This window comes from Xenia sp. Carnegie-2017, unplaced genomic scaffold (assembly GCF_021976095.1).
Source record: "Xenia sp. Carnegie-2017 unplaced genomic scaffold, XeniaSp_v1 HiC_scaffold_4, whole genome shotgun sequence".
NCBI lineage: Eukaryota > Metazoa > Cnidaria > Anthozoa > Malacalcyonacea > Xeniidae > Xenia > Xenia sp. Carnegie-2017.
Window position 1 is genome coordinate 2,692,743 of NW_025813504.1, and position 26,588 is coordinate 2,719,330.

At 34.1% G+C, this 26,588-nt stretch overlaps 2 protein-coding genes and 2 long non-coding RNA genes across 5 annotated transcripts; all 4 read left to right on the forward strand.

The window, feature by feature from the left end:
* The first annotated feature begins 299 nt into the window (after positions 1 to 299).
* LOC124455909 (myotubularin-related protein 13-like) lies at positions 300 to 5,750 on the forward strand. Its single transcript, XM_047006514.1, has 9 exons — positions 300 to 460; positions 813 to 975; positions 1,532 to 1,612; positions 2,844 to 2,973; positions 3,514 to 3,650; positions 3,866 to 3,979; positions 4,487 to 4,577; positions 4,990 to 5,015; positions 5,420 to 5,750. Exons 3-9 carry the CDS (start codon positions 1,595 to 1,597, stop codon positions 5,510 to 5,512), a joined length of 609 nt encoding a protein of 202 aa, XP_046862470.1. The 5' UTR covers positions 300 to 460; positions 813 to 975; positions 1,532 to 1,594; the 3' UTR covers positions 5,513 to 5,750.
* Positions 5,751 to 6,908: 1,158 nt separating this feature from the next.
* On the forward strand, positions 6,909 to 8,566 carry LOC124455666. The gene is made up of 2 exons (XR_006951977.1): positions 6,909 to 7,006; positions 8,214 to 8,566. It is a non-coding gene; the product is annotated as an uncharacterized LOC124455666 (long non-coding RNA).
* Positions 8,567 to 15,360: 6,794 nt separating this feature from the next.
* On the forward strand, positions 15,361 to 18,736 carry LOC124455789. 2 transcript variants are annotated; one of them, XR_006952027.1, is made up of 4 exons: positions 15,361 to 15,453; positions 17,066 to 17,241; positions 17,608 to 17,867; positions 18,362 to 18,736. XR_006952027.1 is itself a non-coding variant. In XM_047006413.1 (3 exons), exons 2-3 carry the CDS (start codon positions 17,684 to 17,686, stop codon positions 18,553 to 18,555), a joined length of 378 nt encoding a protein of 125 aa, XP_046862369.1. In that variant the 5' UTR covers positions 16,986 to 17,241; positions 17,608 to 17,683; the 3' UTR covers positions 18,556 to 18,736. The 2 variants fall into 2 exon arrangements, 1 of the variants encoding a protein (XP_046862369.1); XM_047006413.1 differs by lacking the exon at positions 15,361 to 15,453 and having other exon boundaries at positions 16,986 to 17,241.
* A 1,601-nt stretch (positions 18,737 to 20,337) lies between these two features.
* Positions 20,338 to 21,292, forward strand: LOC124455790. Its single transcript, XR_006952028.1, has 2 exons — positions 20,338 to 20,781; positions 20,812 to 21,292. It is a non-coding gene; the product is annotated as an uncharacterized LOC124455790 (long non-coding RNA).
* The last annotated feature ends 5,296 nt before the right edge of the window (positions 21,293 to 26,588 follow it).

Below are 26,588 nucleotides of genomic sequence, written 5' to 3' on the forward strand. Positions count from 1 at the left end.
CTAGACAAATACGAGGGCAAATACGTATGTCTGTGTATAATTATATTGTGCGATGTTTTTAATGAGATACAACAAAATTTGAACAAAATTTGTTAGTGTAAATAAAAAATTCTTGATTATAAATTGGAACTATAAAAATATTTTTGTTGTTAGAATTTTGCTCACAAACACAAGAATTATAATTTATTGGGCACCTAAAATATATTTACTAGCTTACAAGGACTCGTTTACTTTATTTTCTCTAGAAGATTTTCTTCTCGTAAACCAGATTTAATACATTATTTCTAAATTCCCAGGTGCTTCGTCCTCATTGCAACGTTTCCAATCTAAAATTATGGAGTTATTTTGTTTCGGAGAATGTCTCCACTGGTCCAGAGTTTGATCAAAAAGTCGTAAATGAGACAGAAACTGCTGCCGAGGAAGGACAACAGAAGTTAGAAGACAAGTACGATGCCAACAGGTATGAATAAGATATTGCGTTAAGAAGTAAGCGCGTTTCCATTAAAACTTAGCAAAGTACCTCTACGATTTGCGTGTTTCCATTAAAAATTAGTGAAGTACTTCGATACTTAGCGTGTTTCCATTTGAAAATTATTGAGTACTTTAATAGTTAGGATGTTTCCATTTAAATATTATGTAGTGCTTTCATTGTTAGCTTGTTTCTATTAAAAAATAAGTTTAATGCCATTCGTAGCTTGCGTGCTTAATTTTTTTGTTGCAAACTTTATTATAAGTTTAAAAAAGTGATTTACACTATTCAACCATGCTTGATTATTGAATAAAAATAGCTAACGCTTCATATTGTTTACTAGACGCTGTCGAAGTGGTATGTTTGGTGGATCAGTTCATTACGACAGTAGTAGCTGTGCATAACATTTGTACGAATATAATCGCATCGAAGAAGAGGCTGACAAACACACAACTCGTTGGAAAAAAATATGGGAGCGTTTGGAACAGCCTAAAATAACGAAAACGGTAGGTATAGCAAATATACTTTCTTTGTGACGTGTTGTTTTCTTTTACTTTGTAGTCATTAAGCAAAGGTCATCCACTGGATTTTTTGTAAATGGCTTGTGAATATCATATTTTAGGTTTCGTTTAAGCATCTTAACTAATTTTTGCTTACTGGAGTATGTGCATGGTGTGAATACCATTACAGACTGAAAAGTGTGCATTGTGCGTATGAATACCATCACAGACTGGAGTGTATGCATTGTATAAATACATGACTGGAGTATGTGCATGGTGTGAATACCATTACAGACTGAAATGTGTGCATTGTACATACGAATACCATCACAGACTGGAGTGTATGCATTGTATAAATACATGACTGGAGTATGTGCATGGTGTGAATACCATTACAGACTGAAACGTGTGCATTGTACATATGAATACCATCACAGACTGGAGTGTATGCATTGTATAAATATCAGACTGGAGTATGTGCATAGTATGAATACCATCCCAGACTGTGGTGTTTGCATGGTACGATAGAACACCATCACTAACTGGCATTTTTTCTTTATAGTTTTTAACATACAACGAAGAACTTTCCAGAGTCCGTAGTGGTGTACTACACAAACGAGATACGATGGACATAATACTTGAGGTAGTATTTATGATTCTTTTCTTTATGATCAATTTTATATTGATTGTAGATCATTTATAACTTCAGTGACCATTTTGTGATTACGTGATTTTGAATAACTATTCTCGTTCATGCAATATACTCGTTCTATTGTGTGATTTTTGGTAAAATAATTTCTCTTTATACAAAAGGATTTTTGTATTAGTTTGGCAATATATAAAAATGCACTTTTTTAACATTTTGTTTTGCTGTACTGGTAGCACTAAGCCGTGAAATTGTATTCATGGTTTCTTGGAATATGTTGTATTCTTTAAGAACTAGAAAACACTTTCGGACTTTCTAGAGAGTTTAGAAACACGTGATTGGGAGAAACAATAAACTACATGGCAAAGAGGAGCACGAAGTGCGTGTGTTTGCAAAAAATTTCGAGTTTCTTTAAAAATCTCACGAGTGTTTCTATATAAATCAATAGGAATAGGAAAATATTTTTTGTATTTTCTTTGTGAAATAACGTTTTAAGAAGAGCATAAAGACAATGAATTCTTGAATTTTAATCACAAGTTGTTTATATTTTTGCCTTGAAACTTTCCGCCATAACCACGGAAGTTTTTCAATAATTTTGGGAGACTGAAGCTCTCGTGCAATAAAGGGTTTTATAGACACGGTTCTTTCGAGCATTGCACTAATCAGCACCCGTGTTTTAAAAGGGTTTTTTTCACACAATATGAGATTGGTGTCATGCCGCCATTTTGAAAGATTCTCGAACACAGTTTGTACAAAATTTTAATGTCTCTGAATTCTGATTTTTTGATAAAATCTTGAAAAGTAGTCAGTTAACGCATTAGTTTAATCTTCATTTAATTTCTTTTTACTGAAATGGAGGTAAAATGTAACCTACCTTGTGGTGGCTCACTTCACATGACAACACACTTTTGTACTGGTTTCAGTAAATAATTTGTTTTGTTTAAATTTTCATAATACGTCGATTCCTTTGTTGCGTTAGTTAGGCTTTCCATGCCTGTTAAGATCTTAGCTTTAAAAAAATGTCAACATTGTTGTGTTTTGCGAAGAATAGACAGCAATTGCTTAAATTTGTAATTCAAAATTATTTCTACAACTTTTGCTGCGTATTTATACCTTTGAAGTAGAGAGTAACTTTGTTACTTTTATAAGATGACCTTGTAGAAACTGATTTCACTTAGTTTCTTTTAAAGCTACGTACTATGTGACGCATGCTGCTTTTATATTTCAGGGGAAACTTCAAATCGAAGACTACAGTAACCAAGGTTTTTCACGACCTCATTCATTTGAACCTCACAGTTTCTTTACGCCAACCAACTGCGATTTCTGTCTACAAGTGATATGGAATATTGGAAAAGGAGGTATGGTTTGCTTGTGTATCTATCTATCTATGATGGCCATACAGTTGACTTTCCGTTGCATCTATAAACACACTTCTTTATCTTGTCTACTGTGCAAAGTTTCTATGGAAATTTTGCTAATAAAATTTTACAACTAGCAAAGCTTTATAGCAGAATGCACGCGCGTTCATGTTAGTTAAATATACCCCTAGTATAAATTTAATTTTAAATTCAAAGTAAAACAATCGCAGCCAGACAATATTTTTTGCTAGATTTATGATAATTGTTATGTCATACAACTGATAATTTATTTTATGATGATTGTGACGCCGCTTTTGTCCATCATGAATTTCAATGAGTGTGTACCGTTGATAATTTAATAATTTAAGAAATTTATTCGAGCAAGTCTATCCAAAATGAATTAAAATGACTTGACTCGGTCCTGGCATCTTGATACCCCAAAATTGTTCACCACGCGTTGTAGTTACGATACATTTTGTGGAGAGATTTTGTCTCCTACCATGAAAAATTCTTTTCTATTTTAATATGTGTTTTTTGTAGGATTCAGATGCACAGAATGTGGATACAACTGCCACGAGAAATGCTTATCACGTGTTCCTAAAACGTGTCCTAATTACAAGAATCTAAAAGACCAGAATGATAGCATGCCATCAACTAGTAACAAAAGCTTACATGAGGTACAATATAGTACATTAATGAACTTCCATTGATGTTTCTTAACTGCAAACATTTTCCTTCACTTTTAAATTTATAATTATATAATATGTAAACAAAGAAGATATTGTTAAGTTTCACTTTATATTACTCAGTTATACCAGATTAAGCTTTAGTTACACTGGCCAAAGTGATTTATCATGAATTAGTCATTTCAATAATCTTTATCATTCCATAGTCATCAAGTATAAACAAATCTTCGAAATTTTTGTGTGGGTATCTATGGAAACGAGGTGCTTTATTCAAACAATGGAAGCAACGGTATTTTGTATTGGATACGGAAAGACATCAGGTAATGTTCTTTATTGGCTGTTTTAGTGAACGATATTTTGATGGAATGTGATAAGGAAAGATGGAAAACGGTGTAAAATAAAGCTTCAGATTGTCAATGTCTACTGGTTTCTGTTAAAAATTACTATAGAAAGGTTAACTTTGTTGTTTCTTACAATAGCTTTGTGCCTATTTGATTTAGTCCAAATCATACTTTGCGATACTTTCTTTTTGTGATTTCACGTTAAATTTTCATTGTTCTATTTGTGACATCACGTTAAAAGCAAGAGTAACAAAAAGTGCATTTTAAAAATCGTTACATTACTGACAGAGCATGGAATTGTTAACAAGAAGTTCTGAGAACGGGAGGTCCATGATTTCAAGCTTCCGACTTTTTTGATTGTGAAAATCGCAAAGTTTAAGCTGTGCAAATTATTCGATGCACTTATTTCTAGTTCATTGCAATTTGCTGTCCTTAGCTTTTACATTTTACGATGTCTATGTTTTCACAAATTAATTGGTTTTGTAGCTTCGTTATTATGATGAAGTAAGCGATGTTCATTGTCAAGCTGTTGTCAACTTATCTGAAATTATTTCATGTGAAATGTCACAGTTGAATTGTAAGTTTTATTTCAATATTTTGCTCTATAGTCTTATTCTTCCATTGTTTTGATGAGCTTTTAAAACAATGCTCTATTGACTTTGTTGCATAACTGAGAAAAACGACTTTTCTGTTAACTTTGGATTTTTTGCGGAGGGTGTTGTGTGTTCCAAATTAAAATTTCTCCTGGGATATTACCTTAAGAGCAAATGTCTTTGTGCACCAGCTTGAATGAATTGCAAAGTTTTAAGCTTTTTTGGTATCTGTTAGGAGAGGAAATTTATTTCTGTATATAAAAATTAATAATATATTTAAGTATGGAACAAGTTGCAACTACGTATTTAATTGTACGATAAAACTGTAAACATGATTACATGATTGTAAAAGTGCTGTTATTTTATAAAAATTGCGAATTTCATTGATATTTTTAGCAAACGAGAAGCAAGTTTTTTTCGACGTAAGTAAATATATTTGTGTATCTTTCATCGCTGTGTTGTTTGTTTGAAGCTTCAAGGTGCACTAAATCATCACGAATTTTGATTGGTTTAAATTGTTGTATGCAAAACCATTTGGTTAATCGTGCTTGCTATTTTCTGTAAACTATGTAATCGTGGCTAGCATTAAATAATGGTAACAAGCTCTTTTATGAACTTTTAAATTTTCCCCGAAGCTTAAAGATGATCCTTTCTTTACCACTTTTAGTTGATTTAGATTGACATTGAAAAAGCAATTAAATATTTTACGCTGATAACATTGAACCCTGTTTTTAAAACTTTGAAATAAAACCGATGGAAACAATCATGCATGTAAAATACTTATTCTTCTTAAAGACTATTTTCACTGCCTTATATGCTTCTATAGCTTCGTACAGAGAAACGATTGTATAATTTGTATGCTGCGACGGAGGAAGAAGCCAAGAAATGGATATCTAAATTACAAAGCTTGGATACGTAGAGCTTCGACGGTCCAATCAGGAATTACATTATAATCAAAAGAAATGTTGTGCATATGTGAAATATTTTAACATTTTAGAACGCATATTTAGGGTAATTTATGTATGTATTTTAATTTTTTTAAATAATAGTATCATTTTGAGACACGCACAGGTTTCAAATAATCATGACTGAAATAACCAATACGAATTTTCGTTGTATTTCCACATGTTATAAAAATAGTGTGACACCAGTTATAATCAGTGAAGCTATTTATTTTTTATCAATTACGTATTTTAACAATAAGAGTCTCACTACTATCAAACGGTAGGCTAACAAGTTTAACTTATCTGCTCAGTCTGAACCCTACCCAAAGTCTAGTGTACGTGATTCCAACAATGATTCACAATAGGTTTTCCAAACAGATTAAAGTTACAGAAGTCAAAAAGGCTTAGTTGATGTCTCCAAGACTTGTAGGGTGTTGTTTTGTCAACGTACACCGCCGTATAAGTTATCTTCAATTTGCTGTGCCTCGTAAATTGTCCTCAATAAGTTGTACCCTGTAAGTTGTTCTCATGCAATATAGTTAAATTACTTACATATATATATATATATAATAATGCCACAATAGAAACCAGAATAAAAACTTCTGTATAGTTCTATAAAATATGCTCACGCATGCAAGAAAGCTTCTAGATTTCCTTCTAATAATGACCATGGATTTCTATTGAATTACCTGGATGAGGAAAATGGCTTGGATGCAGCAGGTCGAAATATAATTGAGGACGTGAAGACTCTCGTTTGCATTGTGGTTGTAGAACATACTTCGTATTAGCGAATCTTAATAATATGAAAAGTCGATGGGGGGAAGTTGCGTTTTGACCTTTAGCAAAGTTTTAGGAAAATTGTATCTTGTTCATTCATAGTCAGTATATCTGTTTGCCAGTATTTGAAAAACATTTGTATTTTAGGCTGTTGAATTAAAACCGTCAGTGAGTGTTTTGCTTGTTTTTTTCATGTTCATATATAATAAAACGAAGACATATTTTTGTTTTGTTTATGTTTCTTTCAAATTTCTTGAATAATTAAACAAGTTTGTGTGTTGCAATTTTCAACCGGTATTTCAATATTATGCTAAAAATATATCAGCATTTACACTCTTTCTGTGCAATTTAATTTATAAATAACATTTAGTTATAATTACTAGATAAATGGTCAAAGTATTAAAGCAAGCATATGCACTACGATAAAAACATCCCAAAGTTATGAGATGTATATTAGTTCAAATATACATGTAATGTTTTGCTCAATCAATGTTCACTATATTATTTAAAAATGTTATGATTAACAACAATAAAAATCATATGGTGTAATACCCTTGTTTTACATAACAATATATTCCTACGATGGTTCAAATTCCTTTGCATAAAAACATTTATTATACACGGAATTGAAGGATGTGTATGATGTTTTTATGAGATGAGTTTAAGAAATTTGAAGTCCCTATCAGTTCAAGGTATGTTAACAAAAGTAAATAAAGTTGTAATTACTATACGTCATAGATGATCGGTTATTTTATCTGTACTATTAATGGTTTTGTACTTTGAATATATTCTTGGCTTGCTTTAATTCTCAAGCGTTAAAATTCTTACAAAGCCAATAGTACTCAATAAACATTTAACAATTATTTGTCGTGCGTTCCTTTAAAACAGCGAGTTTTTATTAAAGGGAAACATGATTGGACGATTTTAAGTTTGAATGCAGACAGGGAGTCGGACGATTCGACGATTTAAAAATCAACAAAAATTATTCTTAACATGAATTTATAGTTATAACAAAATAAAGCCAAATTAAGCGTTGTATTTATTAGTTTTCTGATATAACTTTGAATCCACCACTGAATGACTAGTATATAGCGTAGACACACTATACATAAATTTTGACTGAATTTTATGTATTTTAAAAATATATTATTTTGTTTGAGCTTTTACACTGAGCCTTTTCAATGTCTTATTTGCGTCTAAGTCATCTATACGACGACATGTGAATTATATATAATTTAAATAAACTACTTCATGGTAGGTGAGTGTTACAGTTTAAAACTCAACGTAGACAATTCCGTTCTTACGAAGGAACTTAATTGTTTTGTATTTTCCGTTGTTCCTTTTCTTTTGGACAGAAATGTATTGTATTTCCCGAGATATTCACGAAGTTGCTTGACGGAATTGGGATTTATATTTATTTCGGCAATAAAAAATCTTGAAGAAGTCTATACCCGTATACTAAAAGCTCACTCACATTCACATATATTGAGAGCGACATCACACTCTATCTAATTATGAGCAAAGTCATTTCTCTATCTATGGCAAGATTTTCTCCTAAATATTTCAAATCAAGCAAATCAGTTGAGAGAAATTGAGCTTTGAATGTGTATGAAGTGCTTTCGAAGCCTCACTCATTGACTGTGCAATGTTTGCCATATTTTCTGTGCGCATGCGTTGAATTCACCGTTTTTCTGGCTAGTAACTTGACGACTGTGTACTATGATATTGTATTAAAAAAATGATTTTTGAATATTAGTCATCTCATATTGGCTAGATGGCGATAGGTTGTAAGAAAACAGGAAAGATATATAAGATATATTTACAGCGAGAGCTCATAATTGCATTGCTAACAAGTACGTAAATGCTTGTTCTTTGGTAAATTCGTACGTTTCAACGTAGGGTAAGAAAAGAAAGAAGTCAACGCAATCAACTTTCGTTTCGCGAAAACGATCATTATCCACATCCATATATGCAAGAAGAAGAAACAAATAAAGTGGTCAAATCATAGACTCTGATATATAATCATCATTGGTATAACCATCAAAAATTTACAATGTGTGACATACCAGCTTCTATAAATTCTTTTACATACGTTTGTGTACAAATAGAAGATTGGATTAATTGGTTTTGGGACGTTAAAGTTGGTGAAATAACTGAGTCCTATTTGCGATTCTTTCTTGTCGATAATGTCTTAAAGCGAAACAATTTGTATCATCAGTAAATTGGACTTTGGACTTTCATTTTTGAAAAAATGTTATGTATTGTATAGTAAATATATCTTTTTTATGAAATATATCTTTTGTTATGTTATATTTGTTTTTATATATTTTCTATTACACTTTATGAACTAATATATATATGTATATCATCACAGGCTCACCCTCTCTATTTTTTGTTTACTACCGCTGACTGCCTCCAAAACGATCCCCCCTGTTTTTTTTATTATAAAATGTATTATGACTATTTTTAGACATAATACATTTTATAACAAAAAAACTTGAGCCTGCGATGATATATATATATATATATATATATATTTGAAAATTGGTAACCCAGGCATATTATGATAATGATAAGGATTCTCTGGATTTGTTTTAAATTTTTATTAAGCTTTCAACTCGGTGCTTCGAGCCTTCGTCAGAATGTGACAATATATTATTTACAAAGATTTTTGTAGGCGTTTGGAGCGTCTGATTGGTTGGTTGGTAGTTCAGTTGATATTATTGGATGGTATAAGATGCATTGTCATGGTTTCGGGTGTATCGATTACGTTAATGAAATTCGAGTGTTTTATTTTAGTCGTTGTGTTATTAGTTTGCTGTTTTGGTTTTGTCTTTAGTTGTGAATAGATGATGGGGATGTCAATATGTCTGTTAATTGTGTTGTTGTCTTTGCTGTACCATGCCTCTTTGAATTCTCGTGCGTGTTTTGTCTGTGCGCGTCCAAGAAGTTGTGTTTTTGTCCAGTCAAATGTGTGGTTGGTATCGTAGGTATGTTCTGCTGGTAGTGATTTTGGGTCGCGTCGTTTAATGGCATTCTTGTGTTCAATGAGTCTTGTTTCAATTTTCTTGGACGTTTGTCCTATGTACTGTTTGGGGCAATCTTTACATGGTATCATGTAGACCGCGTTGGTTGTGTCGAATGTCGTTGTTCGGTTTTTATGTTTAGTGAAGTATGATTTGAGTTTGTGTGTTGGTTTATGTGCGATGTTTATTTTGAATGGTCGGAGTAGTCTTGATGTCATTTCTGATGTTCCGTTTATATATGGTAATGTTACTATTTTTAATGGTTCGTCTGTATCTTCGTTAGGTTTTTCAGTTTGTGGTTTGTTGTGTATTTTGTTTAATACTTTGTTGATAAAGTTTCGTGGGTAATTGTTGTTTATGAATGTAGAGTATAAGTAGTTGCGTTCATTCTTCTTGGCTTCTTCTGTATTGCAGTGTGTTTTAATCCTGTTAAAGAGAGTTCGTATGCAACTAATTTTGTGTTGTGTTGGGTGATTGCTATTAAAGTTGAGTATTTGGTCTGTGTGTGCGTTTTTGCGGTATACTTGTGTGTTTAGTGTACCGTCATCTGTTCTCGTTAGTAGGATGTCGAGGAAGGTAAGTTGTTTGTCGTGTTCTTCGTCTTTAGTAAAGGTAATGTTCTTAGTGGTATTGTTTATGGTGTGTAGGATTTGTTCAGTTTTGTCTTTCTTGACTATGGCAAAGATGTCGTCGACATATCTTTTCCATAGTTTGATGTTTGTGTTGTTTGTGACTGATTGTGTTTCGAGGTGTTGCATGACAGCTTCTGCGACGAAGGTGGATAGTGGTGATCCCATTGGTGTGCCTGAAATTTGTCTGTAGTATGTGTTTTGGAAGGTGAATTCAGTGGAGAGGCAAAGGTTGAGTAAGTCTAGGATGTCATTTTTGTCTAGGTGTGTTGTAGCTTGCCAAGTTTTGTCGTTTGTGAGTAGTTCGTTTGTAATTTGTTTGGCAATGTCCAGTGGTATGGATGTGAAGAGTGATGTCACGTCGTAGGATATCATGATTTCGTCTGGTCGTAGTTTAATGTTTTCAATACTGGCGAGGAAAGTGGTGGCATTTCGGATGGTGTGAGGTGAATTTTTGAACACAAGAATGCCATCAAACGACGCGACCCAAAATCACTACCAGCAGAACATACCTACGATACCAACCACACATTTGACTGGACAAAAACGCAACTTCTTGGACGCGCACAGACAAAACACGCACGAGAATTCAAAGAGGCATGGTACAGCAAAGACAACAACACAATTAACAGACATATTGACATCCCCATCATCTATTCACAACTAAAGACAAAACCAAAACAACAAACTAATAACACAACGACTAAAATAAAACACTCGAATTTCATTAACGTAATCGATACACCCGAAACCATGACAATGCATCTTATACCATCCAATAATATCAACTGAACTACCAACCAACCAATCAGACGCTCCAAACGCCTACAAAAATCTTTGTAAATAATATATTGTCACATTCTGACGAAGGCTCGAAGCACCGAGTTGAAAGCTTAATGAAAATTTAAAACAAATCCAGAGAATCCTTATCATTATCATATATATATATATATATATATTAGTTAACTACTGGGTCACAAGATTAAACATGTTTTAGCATAACAATCAAAGTGCTGTAGAAGAACATCCTTTTTAACTGGCCATTATAAATAACTTTCTAGCAAATCAGGGTCATAAAAATAGATATATCTGTGTGTTAATAATACCAACATAATTTTATAGATGACGTGACTTGTTTACGTTTTGCTAAAAGGCAGGTTTAATCGAGTGCTTTTAGACAACACTGGAAACAATGTTTAACCTCCCTTGGGATAAATCTGTCTGTCAGTAAGCTGTAAACAAGCTTACTCTGAGTATTAAAGTCATCTATAAGCTCAGCTCAGTGAGCTAACGTGTCACCATGTTCACTCCCCAACTGCTTGCTTTTTCTTGGTCTTCTATACAAGAATATCTGCCTTTTCCGTGCTCCATTTTAATGAATTGTTTTGAATTCATGTTGCACTTTAAACTGTACCACAATTTCTTTTTTATGTGTGTTTTCCCATAGTTTTTCCTGTTGGATAAGATTTATTGTGTGGCATAGCGGCCAGGTCCTGCCAGACTAGCTAAGCTTATTCCCCACGCCTTGGTTTTTCTTGTTGGTTATTGTACAAATTTTGTCTGAAATAATATCTGAATAGTCGGCGTTTGGAATGTTGCGCAATTTGCTATCTTTTAACACCTTAAAAAGAGTGTCTAGTGTCAAGCCAATCACAGCAAAAGCATTTTGTGTGAGTGACACCATGAAATCTGGATCGACACCTTAGCCATAATTTTGTTGCGCAAATGACTGTGACATCGTCGCAGATGGGAAATAGTAGTAAAACAACTTGCCAAAACAGGGTTGCCAGTTTGGCCTTTTATCGGCCAAATAACTGAAATTTGGCCTTTTTGAAACCTGTTTGGCCGGGAAAATTAAAGCTAGCCGGCCAAATCGATTTTGGCCTATTTTGGCCTTTTCAAATTTTGATGTCATGAAATTTTATTATTAATTATATTACTCGTAATTGACTGACAATGACGTATCAGATGAGTACTGTTGTGGTTGTACCCAGTACTTATGCTCTTCCTCGGCCTGATTTGTTTTCTTCATGGCATTAAAATCAGCTCCCCAGTTGCAGAAGACATTGGAACAATTTCAAGTAAGCAGTCGGTTACTTTGCACTGTTTCTCACTGAAGTAACGAATAATAATTGCCAGATCCTTAGCATGATACACTCATAGTTTTCTGATGAATGTTTAATGTCATTCTTGCACAAAATAACTTGTTTCCTATTTCACGAAACACGCCAGAATAAAGCAAGAGTTAAGAATTCATATCAGCCTTTTCGCGTTATATTCTTTCGCGGACCGTTGGGCTCTAGGGGAAATTAGCTCAAATACAACCTTTTCCCAGCAATTAATATCATAACTTTAATTAACAGAAAATTTGCATCTCTACTCTAGGGCAGCTCTTGGTTTTTCTGTTCACAAAGTTCTTACACTTCTGTCTCTAATATATGTTTCCTTCTTATTATCGTAATTCTCAATCGGTAGTTCTGCTGTTCAATAGTTCAATGTTCGATTCTAGTTAATGGCGTATCACGTGCTAATTCAGGTGCAGTATTCGTGAAACATATCAATATATCATATTTCATGTCCTATTTGTGCTTTGTTTGTATAACAAACATTTACTTAGTATTAACAGATGTGAAAATCAGGCTGTGATTAGAGGTGTAGAGTTGTTTGTTTGGGAACGTTCTTTTTTTCGTTATAAAATTTTCAAAATGCCAAAATGGAAATCAAGTTACGATAGCGGCCGCAAGTACAATTCCAAATGTGAAATAGATTTTAGCTGGGTATCTGAAGCACCTAATAATAAAGACAAAACATATTGTAAGCTTTGCCGTCGCTTGTTACAGGCTAAGCGAGATGCTCTGGCGACCCACGAAAAAAGTGATATTCATCGCTCTTTTGTATCTAGAAGTTCTTTTTCACGGCCATTGACAACTTGCTTTCCATCAACCAGTTCAACATCAAAACGTGCCATACAGGAGTCCGAGATTATGATCGCTGTTCAGACAGCCTGCCATGGATCCATCCAGACAGTAGATCATTTTGGTGAGATATTGGCAAAATATGGCAAAAAAAGTTATTTGGAACATATTAGATTGCACCGCACCAAATGCACGAAGATCATCACGGAAGTCGTAGGTCCAGCTTTAAAGGAAGATCTCAAAAAAGATGTTGAAGGAAAGCATTTTTCTTTAATTGTGGACGAAACGACGGATATATCAGTCGCTAAGGATCTGGCAATTATTATTCGTTACTTCAGTGAGAAACAGTGCAAAGTAACCGACTGCTTACTTGAAATTGTTCCAATGTCTTCTGCAACTGGGGAGCTGATTTTAATGCCATGAAGAAAACACTGGTCTGGTACTGTTTAGATTTGAAGAATTGTGTGGGATTTGGTTGCGATGGTGCCAGTGTAATGGTTGGGCAGCATAACTCAGTGTGGTCCAGAATCAAAGAAATTAATCCAAGTTGTATACTTATGAAGTGCATTTGGCATTCGTTGGCCTTATGTGTTCAGCATGGTTTTAACAAGCTGCCCAGTAACCTTTCATATCTTTTAGAGAAAATTCCTGCTTGGTTTTCGCACAGCACAATTCACCATGATGAGTATAAAGCGTTGCACGATGAATTGAATGATAGCACAGGACTTATAAGTTTTTCAGGAACTACGATGCCATTTGTGAAGTTCTGTAGTACGCGTTGGCTTTCAAGAGGCAAAGTTATTTCAGCAATTTACAAGAATTGGGACGTTCTGCAAAAAGATTATGAAAACATCACCACTGAGAGTTAAAAATTGACGCCATCCCAAAGGTACAAGGCAAGAGAGCTCCTCCGCATGGTACAAGATAATGTTAACCACTTGTATCTTACATTTGCGCTTCCAGTGGTTACTGAGTTTGAACAAATAAATGCCCTTTTCCAGTCGAGCAAGTCCAGTCCTGACAAAGTGTTGAGAGAGCCTGATCTTCACCATCGCACAATGAAATCAAGAGTGTATGATAACCGCGGTAATAAGAAAACTCTGCACCAAATTGATTTTGGAAGTAAATTTATGGCGGAGTTCAATGCTCTGCAAAAGAACGACAGCAACAACGAGAACACCCTGCTGGCTGTAAAACAATGCTGTCTCGAAATGCTGATGACTTGTATTTCTCAGGTAGAGGCACGTCTTCCTGATCAAAAAAATGTGTTTTCAGAGCTTGTTGCACTCACCCCAGATGTAGTACTCAACCAAGTTCGACGAGTGGATTTTGGAAAGCTACCGTACCAGCACCTGATGGGAGAGGACAGTGGCAAAATTGAAGAAGAACACCGGCAAATGATTCACATTAACTGGAAGGAAGAGTTTCCTGGGGGTATCATTCAAACTGATACCGAATCTTTTTGGCTTGTGGTCCGACAAATGCAAAGATGTGATCTTGAAGATGCAAAGTTTGCAACTTTAGCAAACTATGCACTGTCTTGTTTGTCAGTGCCAATTAGTAATGCTATCGTTGAGCGTTTATTTAGTACTGTGACATTTATTAAGAATAAGCTTCGCAACCGAATGTCTTTTAAGACGCTGGATGCGTTGACACGAATCCGAACAACTCTCTATTTCCAGTCCAAATGTTGCAAAGATTTTACAGTGACAGAAAGAATGTTTCAACTGTTCACAACGGAAAACATGTACCAGCTTGATGAAGAACGGAACCAAAACACAAACCGGGAGGGCAAAGAAGAGCAGGATGTTGACTGTGAACTGTTACCGTTGTTTGATGATGTATGAATTTTATAACTTTTCAACATTCCAAGAGTTGCAAGTCATTATCAACAAAAATGTAAACTGACTTATTAGACAAAAATATTTGTTAATCTTTTTTGTTATATCTTTTTAATGATATACATACTTTCATCTTTTATTTTTTTGTTTAACTGTTTGGAACGGTTGTTGAAATATAGGCTGAACTGACTTAATAGTCACTTTACAAAGTCATTGTTTTCAATATGCATTGTACATAATTTCCAAGGTTTTGTCATGAAATACAACACAGTACTCAAGCGCGCATATGTTTCGAAATGGTTTCGGTATATTTAAAAACTTAACATATATAGTTCAGTGGCAATGAGCAATTTGGCCTTTTATAATCCAGTTTGGCCGATTTTGGCGATCAGTTTGGCCGATTACGTCAAATACGACCCTGGCAACCCTGTGCCAAAATCAATGATATTGACAACAGTGATTGTACATATTATATCTACCATGATCTCTTACACTGCGAGTATTGATATTCTGCCGTATACTAAGTCGAAGTTTCAGTTTTTTTAATATTGAAGAAGGTATTTCCATCGAGATTCTTAAGCTAAAGAAGCTTGTGAACGCTTTTTGGTGCAAGAGAGAGCTTGAACAAGCAAAATTGGAATAACGACGACTTGTATGATCTTGTGAATTTTCAGAATTGCCTTTTCTGCAGAGTCGGAATGACATATAATGCTTTGTGCACCAGTAAGGTAAGATTCTGACGTAGTTACTTTCTATAGATGATAAAAATCACTCAATTATGCTTATGGCCCTAAATGATGTATGTATCAAATGGAATTAATATGGTGGTCAGTCACTCAAAGTTCATTAAAATGACCTCGTATTTTCATTGAAAATAAGCCATCTCCTTAATTACTAAAGCTTGCTATAACACTACAGCTGTGTCCTTGAAGCTGTTTGATTTGTACCCTATTGATATATATGTATATAAAATAATGCTACTTCTCAATTTTTGATGCCTGCTATAACACTGCAATTGTATTCTCAAAACTCACTGGTTGCTTTGTACCATATAGATCGTATAAATAATAAGCCTCTTCCTCAATACTTAAGCTTGCTATAAAAAAGCAAAGTTCTTTATTCCCAGAAGCTGGTTACTTTGTAACCCTACCATATAGATATATGTAGAAATAAGCCACCTCCTCAATTATTAAAGCTTGCTATAAGAATGCAGCTGTGTCCCTGACAATGTTTGCTTTGTACCGAAAGATGTATAAATAATTATCCTACTTCTCAATTTTTAATGCTTGCCATAACACTTGAACTGCATTCCTGAAATTGGGTTGCTTTGACCATATAGTTATAGAAACAAGCCACCTCCTCAGTTCTTAGAATTTTCTATAACACTGCAACTTTGTTCTCTAAGATGTTTACTTTGTACCCTATTGTTATATAAATAATAATTATCCTTGTCAATTTATAAAGTTTGCTGTAAACTTGCAACTAATTCTCCAAGCTGGCTGCTCTGTACCCTATAGATAAATAAATAATGAGCCTCTTCCTTGATACATAACATTAAGCTTGCTAATTTGTTGTATAGCTGAAGCTGATTGCTTTAGACATGATCATTCCCTAACATTAAAAAAATAATTTATGTACCTCAACTATATAACTATATAGTAATATTTTCTACTCAACTTGTTTTAGTACTTTGGGTGATGGAAATTGTCTTTACAATGTTTGTTCTATTATCTTGATCGTAAATGAAAATCTTTCCACTATACTGCGGTGCCTCACCAGCATTGAGTTATAAAAAAATGATTCATACTATGCTAAACACCCCCTTTATTTCTTAGTAAAGACCGAAAAAGCGAGGTTATTAAAAGGATTATTATATGGCATTATTTGACCTGAAACGAAGCTTGATTCCTTTCTCATCTTTGATGTTTTTACGGGTTGATTTTAACTTTTCTAGTTTTCGTCCATAAAAAATAAATCGTTTCAAATTGTATCGTTTGGATAGTTTAACTGTTTTCCGAGTGTTTTTTGCGTTTTGCTGTTTGCTTTACGAAGTTTGTTTACATTTGACTGTAAAATTACACGTTTTGGACCGTGGTCGATTACGGGAAAATAATAAACCGGCAAAAGTGTTTCTGAGCCAATCGAAGCGCGCCACTTAGCCGGAAGTGACGCGAGCCATATAATAATAATTACCATTTTTTACCATTATAGTTACCATTACTTACCATTGTCTTCCCGTACTTACCATTACTGACAACTACTTACCATTAGTTACCATTACCTACCATTACTTTATTGTTAGCTTTTCTGCAATTTTATTGGTTATACATATTCTGTTAGGTTGATGGATCTTTTGTGGTACAAAATGTGCCAGTTATTGAAAACTTGAATTTAACCCCGTATTATGAAGAGTATAAAAGACTTGGCTTTGGCTCTGTACTTGAAGAACGTATAGGGAGTAAAAGTGGATCTTGGAGGCTTTCTATGGTCAATCTTTCGTACGCAGCCTGTCGAAGGTAAAGTTATAAGAAAAATGGAGGAGATGATTTTCAATTACAGAATTGTTATATGAAAGGATGTTGTATGCAGTGCGGTGTTTGAAATTGAATGAAGATATGATCTTCGCACTTTTGCTGGACAATTTAAGCAATTGTCTCATGAACATGAAAAATTCAGGTGACTCAATTTACAGAATTGTTATGCTCAAAATTTACGAATAAGACTTTGGAGCATTTAACCCTTTCATTATTACCATAAGTGTTTTAAAACTCATATTTACTATCGTATAATACATTTATTTTGCGAAAGGGTAAGCTTTACAAGTCTTTGAAAAATAACATGTTTCGACAAAATAGTCATGATATTGTGGATTTTTCTTTCAGTTACCCGGCTGTTTTAGTGGTGCCATAACACGTGACCGATGACTCTTTGTTTCGCTTGTCTAAAAACCATCGCCATATGCGTTTTCCTGTTGCGACGTGGAGACATAAAGTCAATAAATTCGCCGTTTTATTGCGATCTTCTGCCATTGAACGAAGCTCTGTGGCATCCATCATTCGCTCTGGTGAGGCTGCAAGTGGTGGAAGCACTGACGCAATACGTTCATCCAACGTGGAGCAAGATAAATATTTATCTGCCGTTGGTTAGTTGTTTACATTTATCGTTTCAACGCTCGTCCCCTACCCTCACATGTTAGTGCCCCCCCCAGCGCAATGCCTCCTCCCACATACACACAGATCTATTGCCACCCTTGGTATCACAGCAATATATATTACTTTACTATAACTATTGGTATGGTTTGTGGATTCTCGTTTTTTTGAAAATCCCATTTTGAATTAATGTATCCTCGAAAAATAAACAAGAACTAATGAAAATGAATTGTATAATTGTTTTTCTAACACTGAGTGATTTAGATATAGCTTGATTTTCTACGCTATTAATTTATGGATGCTGTTAATTTTTGTAAAATATTTTTATTTGAAATAAGTATTTAGGGACTGTTCGCCATTCTTTAAGTTTTATTAACATTAACAAATGTACCTGCATTTATAACTTTTTCGTGTCAATCCTAAAGTTTTGCTTTAAGCATTATTATGTGATTATGTAACCGTGATTTTCTATGCTTTTAATTTTAAGTGTCTTCAAATCCTGTATCGTGGAATAAAGCAGAGGCGAAACATCGTTCACTGGCAGCCAACGTCAGCATGTCTAAAGCAACGATGAATCTACGATCAAATGACAAAGCATCTAAACGTGTTTCTGTTGTGGATTCCGTTGACAAAGCAATAACTGAGCAAGGATGGGAGCCTGCCGCATTGTACGTTTTTTAATCTTTCTTGGTGTTTTTATTATCTGTTTTATTATTTTAGCGATAGTCAATGGCGATAGTAGTGTAAGCTCTCAATACCCAAGCACAAGATCTTACGTTTTGTCATATCCAGTTCCTTTGAAATGGATTGTTTTTTTTTCATTTCCATTTTAATATGCATAAATAAATATTCTCCACTCCCCCCTCCTCCCAATGATCGAACTGGCTATGTCTCTGTTTCACGTACGAACAACTACAGTTAATACTTCATGTTGTTTTTTTGTAGGTGAGATGTCATTTGCTCAAGTACTGTTAGATCCATACTACCGAACGATTAATGGTTTTAAAGTTTTTGTTGAAAAAGTATGGTTGTCCTTTGAACTTTGTTTCTCACATCGCTGTAATCATACACATTCAACGCAATCAAGTGGATTCACGCCTGTTTTCTTGCAATTTCTTCATGGCGTCCAGCAGGTTATCATTATTTCTTAAAGTTATCTTAAAAAATTGGGGTTAAGATAGTATGGTGTCTGTCGTCTGAGTATTTTGCGAAATTTTTTTTTATATTACACAAAAAATACCTTTGACCAAAGCTTGAGTTAAGCATAAATTTTTTTAAAAAAAACTTTATTCGATCAAAAATTTTAGTCATAAAGTTAAGGCGCTTTTCTCGCCATAAATTTGAAATATACATTTAACTCTTAAAAGCAACTCCGTCGTGGTCATTCTCGACTTATCGCCGAGTCCTAGTCAATGTTGTGCTTTGTGATTCGGTGATTTTCGGCAATGTGATCAGTTTTGTCTTGTTTCTTAGTAGCTCGTTTGTGTTCAGTAAGTCTTATGTTTAAGTTACTGCCAGTTTCCCCGATATAGCAGGCGTGGCAGTCGGAGCTGTTTATTTTGTAAACTGCACCTTGTCGTTCGTTGGGTTGTTCTTTGTCCTTTATGTTTGTTAGTACTTGTCGTAACGTTGTGATTGGTTTATGTGCGACACGTATGTTGTATGGTCGTAAGATACGCGAGATAGTCTCAGACGTACCTTTGATGTAAGGTATCGTTGCTGTTGTCACTGAGTTGTTCGTTTCGTTGGGTTCGTTGGGTTTGTAAGTGTTGCGTTTGATAAAGTCAGAGTTATAGTTGTTTTTTTCAAAAACACGTTTGAGATAGTGTTGCATGTTTGTAAGTCGTGAGCGCTCGTTCCTCTATGGATCACAATGACAATTGTGAGCGCTCGTTCCTCTATGGATCATAATTGACACCCACACATTACAATTAAAAACACCACACCTAAATCACACATCACAACTAAAAATAAAATATTTCACTTCATACTAGTTCACAATGACAATACACATTTCCTGTACACACAATGCAAGGACGTAAGAACCAGATGACAAATACGGCTAACTTGACGTTTACTCCTCATTTGACTCCGTCTGCATGTAGTGCTGTGATTATGTCATCTACGTAGCGAAACCAAAAAGGTAGTGCATGTTTGTAAGTCGTGAGCGCCCTTTCCTCTATAGATCACAATGACAATACATAATTGACACCCACACATTACAATTAAAAACGTCACACCTAAATCACACATCACAACTAAAAATAAAATGTTTCACTTCACACTAATTTACAATTACAATACACATTTCCTGTACACACAATACAAGGACGTAAGAACCAGATAACAAATAAGGCTAACCTGACTTTTACTCCTCATTTGACTCCGAAGATGACTACCGCTAAGGTTGTCGAAACGTCAGTTAACAACAACAAAAACAGTCCTTCTCAGGACTATACCAACCTAGACGATCTACATTTACAAACATCTAATGTTTGTTGTATGTTTGCTTTTTCTTAAAAACACACCCATTTTATAATGCCTATTTTTGAAGGGCATGCGAGGACAAGTTTTATATTAGTATAAATTTACATGACTTCTGTATGGAGTTGTGCACTTTGAAATAATGTTAATAGAATGGTTGATAGTTTTAACATTTCTGTACATTTCAAGACGTTTTTAATGTAATTTTTCGTGTTATGTATATTTTTAAACAGCTGTATAAATTTCATAATTATTCAAGTACAGCGTTTAAATAATTGTGATATTCACCTTATATAAAGATCTTAGATGTTTTGTTATTTTCACATAACGCAAACAAAATCTTCCAAAGGATAATTAGCCTTCATTATAAGTGTTGGGTAGCTTTCGCCACAAATAAAAATAATTCTTGTATGTTGCCTAATGGTGATATAAATTAGTTGCATAATGAGAAAGGACATATCAAAACATAAACTTCCGCACGAAAATAAGCTGAAAATAATAGCTCATGCAAATTAACCAGAGTTCCTTTCGGTTATAGCTTCATTGATGGTGACAACAACAAAGCCAATATCACATTTTAATTAACGTCACAAACGATGGGTGGTCACACTTTTCAAGTTTGGTATAGACAAAAGAAAGGTCAAAACCATTTTAGGCTTGGACTACTGGGATCTCTATCAAAACATTTATCCTTTCTGTAACAAAGTAAAGAATACAAGAAGCTAACTTTTGGTAAAGGATTTCATACATTACAGATCTCTAACTGAAAATAGGAAAAGATATATCCCCAAGGCTCAAAGGTTGGTGAAAGTTTTTCTTATTCTCTCGATAATACACGTGTCATGTATGGCATAAGAAAGTAGAATCGGCATTCAATTATTTAAGTTGAAAGCTTACTGCCATATTAACATACTCAAGATCATCTAACACCAAATAAAAAAAGGCAGAATGTTGTCTACAAAAAAAAAAAACAGCAAAAGGTAGCTAATTTGGTTAACATTTTAACAGGAAGTTGTCTTCGATTTGACTAAGCCTGAATGCTTCTACTGATTTCGTCAGGGTGAATTCTCATTTATCATTGATGCATTTGTACGCAATCATCTCTTTTTATAATAATTCCAAATGTGAATTGTATATTTTATTCCTTATTTCATGTTTGCTCAATCTTTCTCCAAAAAGAAATGAAATAACATATCTAACGTTTTCATCATAAGATGTTTCCAAAGTAGCTGTAACCTTCTCAAATTCGACTTTTATATCACAAATTATTCTTTCCACAAGCGATCGAAGCGTTGGCGTTTGTATTTGTGCATTTTGCGTCGCTGTAAGGCAGGCATTATTTCGAGGATGAGAATCATTTAGTGAAAGTAAAAACGCAGGAGCAATCGGTATACAACGCTCAATTTTACTTTTACAGTGCTCTGAGACAAGATGGTCGTTTGATAACAACGATTGTTGTGTTTGCATAACAGATTTTGAAGCGTATGTAGAAATTCTGTGAGTTCTTCATGAGATTCATAGCCAAAGGATGCCTATGAGGCGCCAAATTGGACTTTATTCTAAACTTACAATACTACATAACATACTAAAATTATACGTGGCAAACTTTAAATACTTCGAGACAAATCTAAAAAATATGTCCGAAACTTGCTGTAGGACATTCTAAACTTTTCATATAAGTTCGAAACTTCTTGCATCGTATCGTCAAAATTTATAGCCTATTTTGAAGTTTCATGCAGCGTTCCAATCCTTTTTATAACATGACAATCGTCGTATTTTTTATATAGTCTGTGAGAAATTTATATATACGGTATGGCGAACTTTTTACATCGTGTTGCATAATTTTTTGCGATCCCACTTCGTTTACAGGTTTACGCCCTTTTTTCTCAAATTCAAATAGCGGGTTTAGGAGGCACTGGAGGCTCGGTACAAAGTCTTTATTCATTCTTTCAGAGAACTAAAGCAATTATTGCTGAAGCAGAGCATTTTATCATTTCAGAACACCCATTTTTTGACAATATCGACGGTTTAGAGCACATACACGAGCGGCTTTCAGAAGCTGGGGCCTGTGGACACTGTTTTCACGTTAAAACAGAGAGCAGTAAATCTTAGGGATGATTTTGATATGGCGAGTTTTCATAATGACATGAAACAGTTATGCTTCTATTTAAGTCGACTTCAGAGTTTCTTTCAGAACCTTTTTATTTTATATATTTTTGTTTTGTTTATGTTTCTTTCAAATTTCTTGAATAATTAAACAAGTTTGTGTGTTGCAATTTTCAGCCGGTATTTCAATATTATGCTAAAAATATATCAGCATTTACACTCTTTCTGTGCAATTTAATTTATAAATAACATTTAATTATAAGTACTAGAGAAATGATCAAAGTATTAAAGCGAGAATATGCACTACGATAAAAATGACGCAAAGTTATAATTCAAATATACATGTAATGTTTTGCTCAATCAATGTTCACTATATTATTTAAAAAATGTTATGATTAACAACAATAAAAATCATATGGTGTAATACCCTTGTTTTACATAACAATATATTCCTACCATGGTTCAAATTCCTTTGCATAAAAACATTTATTATACACGGAATTAAAGGATGCGTATGATGTTTTTATGAGATGAGTTCAAGAAAGTTGAAGTCGTTATCAGTTCAAGGTATGATACACAAAAAATAAATAAAGTTGTAATTACTACACGTCATAGATGACATTTATTTTATGTGTAATGTTAATGACTTCGTACTTTGAATTTAGTTATGGCTTGCTTTAATTCGCAAGTGTTGAAATTTGTACAAAACCAATAGTACTCAATAAGCATTTAACAATTATTTGTCGTGCGTTCCTTTAAAGCAGCGAGTTATGATTAAACGGAAACATGATTGGACGATTTTAAGTTTTGAATGCAGACCGGGAGTCGGACGACTCGACGATTTAAAAATCAATAAAAATTATTCATAACACGAATTTATAGTTATAACAAAATAAAGCCAAATTAAGCGTTGTATTTATTAGTCTTCTAATATAAATTTGAATCCACCACTGAATGACTAGTATATAACGTAGACACACTATAGATGAATTTTGACTGAATTTTATGTGATTTAAAAATAAAATATTTTGTTTTTGCTTGTGCACTAAACCTTTTCAATGTCTTATTTGCGTCTAAGGCCCGGTTCAAACGTCGCATTTTACATGCGCCGAATCAAATCTGAGTTTTAGTCGACTAAAATAGTTTTATGCGTAGTTTGATTCAGACGTCGAATTTAATAGTCGCATTTATTATAGTTATGCTTCCACTTTTTCATAGTTTATTCATTTTCTTGTACTAATTTCCTAAAATGGCGAACAGGAAAATGTTGAGTTTATGCATTTCAAATACAATTCGTGTTAATAGGAAAAGACGAATATTGATGCATGCTACAGCAAATAAACTATTAGAAACGAGACGGCAGCTTCTGCAAATTTCCCATGTTTTTCTACGATTAATTGGTCAAAAAAATAGCGTAGCCCTCCTTATCGATCATGTCGAAGACAAGATAGAAATTCCGGCTGGTGGAAGAAAGTTTAGAGTATTTATTCTGATCTTCGATTCAAAAAAAGATTTCGTGTATCTCGAGGAAACTTTCTTTTTATTTTAAGTCGTATTCGACCTATACTTCAAAAGCAAACTGTCACAGAGGAACCCATTTCTCCGGAAGAAAGACTTGGTATATGCCTTTACAGATTGGGACGAGGAGATTACTTTTACACCATCGCTGAAATGGCAGGAAGAGGAGTATCAATGGTGAGCACCATTGTGCAGCAGGTATGTCAACTTCTCGTTGAATACTTATGGAATGAAACAATTTCAAAAAACATGCCGAAATGTCAGACTGATTTCAAGAAAAAAATCGTGGACATGGAAGAATTATGGCAATTTTCCTGTATCTGGGCTGCTTTGGATGGTTGCCATATTCCTATAAAATGCCCCCCTTGGTGGTCTTCAAGCGTGCAAAGAATATCATAACTACAAGAATTTTTATTCAATTGTTTTAATGGCCTTGGTCGATTCTACTTCGCCTTCTGTGCTCTCACAAAAGGACAGTCGAAATGAACGCATGCTCGCCCGAGAAGATGTACTCCTACCAATTTACTGATCGACTTCCTCAATCCCAATCTTTTCACGAAAACATGCATCGCAACGAGAAACCGCTCGTTCTGCTTTCCAACCAACACTCCCTTCATCGTCTTCAAAAATAGAGCACCTTGTACATATAAATTTTTTGCACTTTAAACAAGTGTATTATGTTAAACTTGTGCACGAAATTCAAGGGCCATTACCATCACTCGCCGCCGCCATGTTTTTACAACTTTGCGCATGGCATTTAGCATGGAAGTAATTGATTTTTGCTTAGAATATCTTAAAATAAATTATGCATTAAATTCGGCTCATGTAAAATGCGACGTTTGAATCAACATCGAATTTTCGTCGCATATTCGACTAACTCAGTCGAATATGCAACTAAAGTCGCATTAAATTAAAATCCGTCGAATTTAATTGATTCAAACGTCGCATTTTACATGCACATAATTTTCGCATTTGATTCGGCGCATGTAAAATGCGACGTTTGAACTGGGCCTAAGCCCACTATACGACAACACGTGAACTATATATAATTTAAATAAACTACTTCATGGTATGTGACTGCGTACGATTTAAAACTCAACGTAGAAAATTCCTTTCTTACGAAGGAACTTGATTGTTTTGTATGTTCCGTTGTTCCTTTTCTTTCCGAGAAAAATGTATTGTATTTCTTGAGATATTCACCAAGTTGCTTGACGGAAATGTCGTCGATGCTCTGGGATTTATATTTATTTCGGCAATAAATATTCTTGAAGAAGTCTTTGCCCGTATTCTAAAAGCTAACTCACATTCACATATACTGATAGCAGCATAAAAATCACACTCTATCTAATCTTCAGCAAAGTCATTTCTCCATCAATGGCAAGATTTTCCTTAGATATTTCAAATCGTAGAATCAGTTGAGAGAAACTGAGGATTTGAATATGTATAAAGTGATTTCGAAGCCCCACTCATTGACTGTGTAATGCTTGGCATATTTTTTGTGCGCATGCGTTAAGTCCACCGTTTTTCTGGCTAGTAACTTGACAACAGTGTACTATGAAGTTGTATTGAAAAAATATGACTTTGGAACATTAGTCATCTCATACGCAGAGCAGAAGATTTTGAAAGATGACAAAAGGTAGTAAGAAAACAGGAAAGATATATAAGATATATATATAGTGAGAGCTCATAATTTCATTAGTAACAAGTACGTAAATGCTTGTTCATTGGTAAATTTGAACGTTTCAGTTTAGGTTATAGGGTTGTAAATATGATTATGTTTACGAAAGTCTAAAACAGAATTAGAAAATAGAACGAGACTTAGCTGAAGTCGAAGTTTTATTGAAATTCTGTGAGTTCAGGAACTAGGAAGTCATCTGAGATATAGCGCGCGATATCAAGATCAGTTTTTATACATATTGGAAGGCAAGTAGTATTTAACATCATTTGAAAAGAAGTAATTTGTAGTTGGGTGGGTGACTTCTTACTTACTGAACAGTAACTCATAGAATTTCAATCAAACTTCGACTTCAGATAAGTCTCGTTTAATTTTCTAATTCTATTTCGTCACTGTTCTACGTCACTAGGTAGTCATGTGAGATTGTAAAGCAATTTTTGACATGAGCAATAACTAATAACAAAATTATGTAATTGAAATTACACATTTCATGACTCACAAATAGCAGAAAATAGATCATTGCCAAAGTTTTTCCGCCTCAATTGGTTTATTATAAAATGTTTGAAAAATTTTTTCATTAGGCCATGTAGCTGCGTTCATAATAGTGTCCATACAAATATTCAATGCGTTTGCCGCAGAAGTTGATGCAGTTCTAGTACTGTATGGACTGTAAACCTTATTATTTAAACTATCATCCTTTAACACGTATTTTAACCATCGGGAAATGATCGCTTAAGTGACCGAATGATAAGGTTTTATAAAAGCTCAATAGGAGTTGTCTTGTACCATTTCGTATGGGTGCAGTGGCATTTAGATAATGGGACAAGTAATTGAATACACACAACCCAAGCTCTGGTAGATAAGCCCGAAATTCTACAGGAGCAGCATGTTTACCAGGTTTAGGTGTTTTGAGCAGTTGGTGCACATGAAA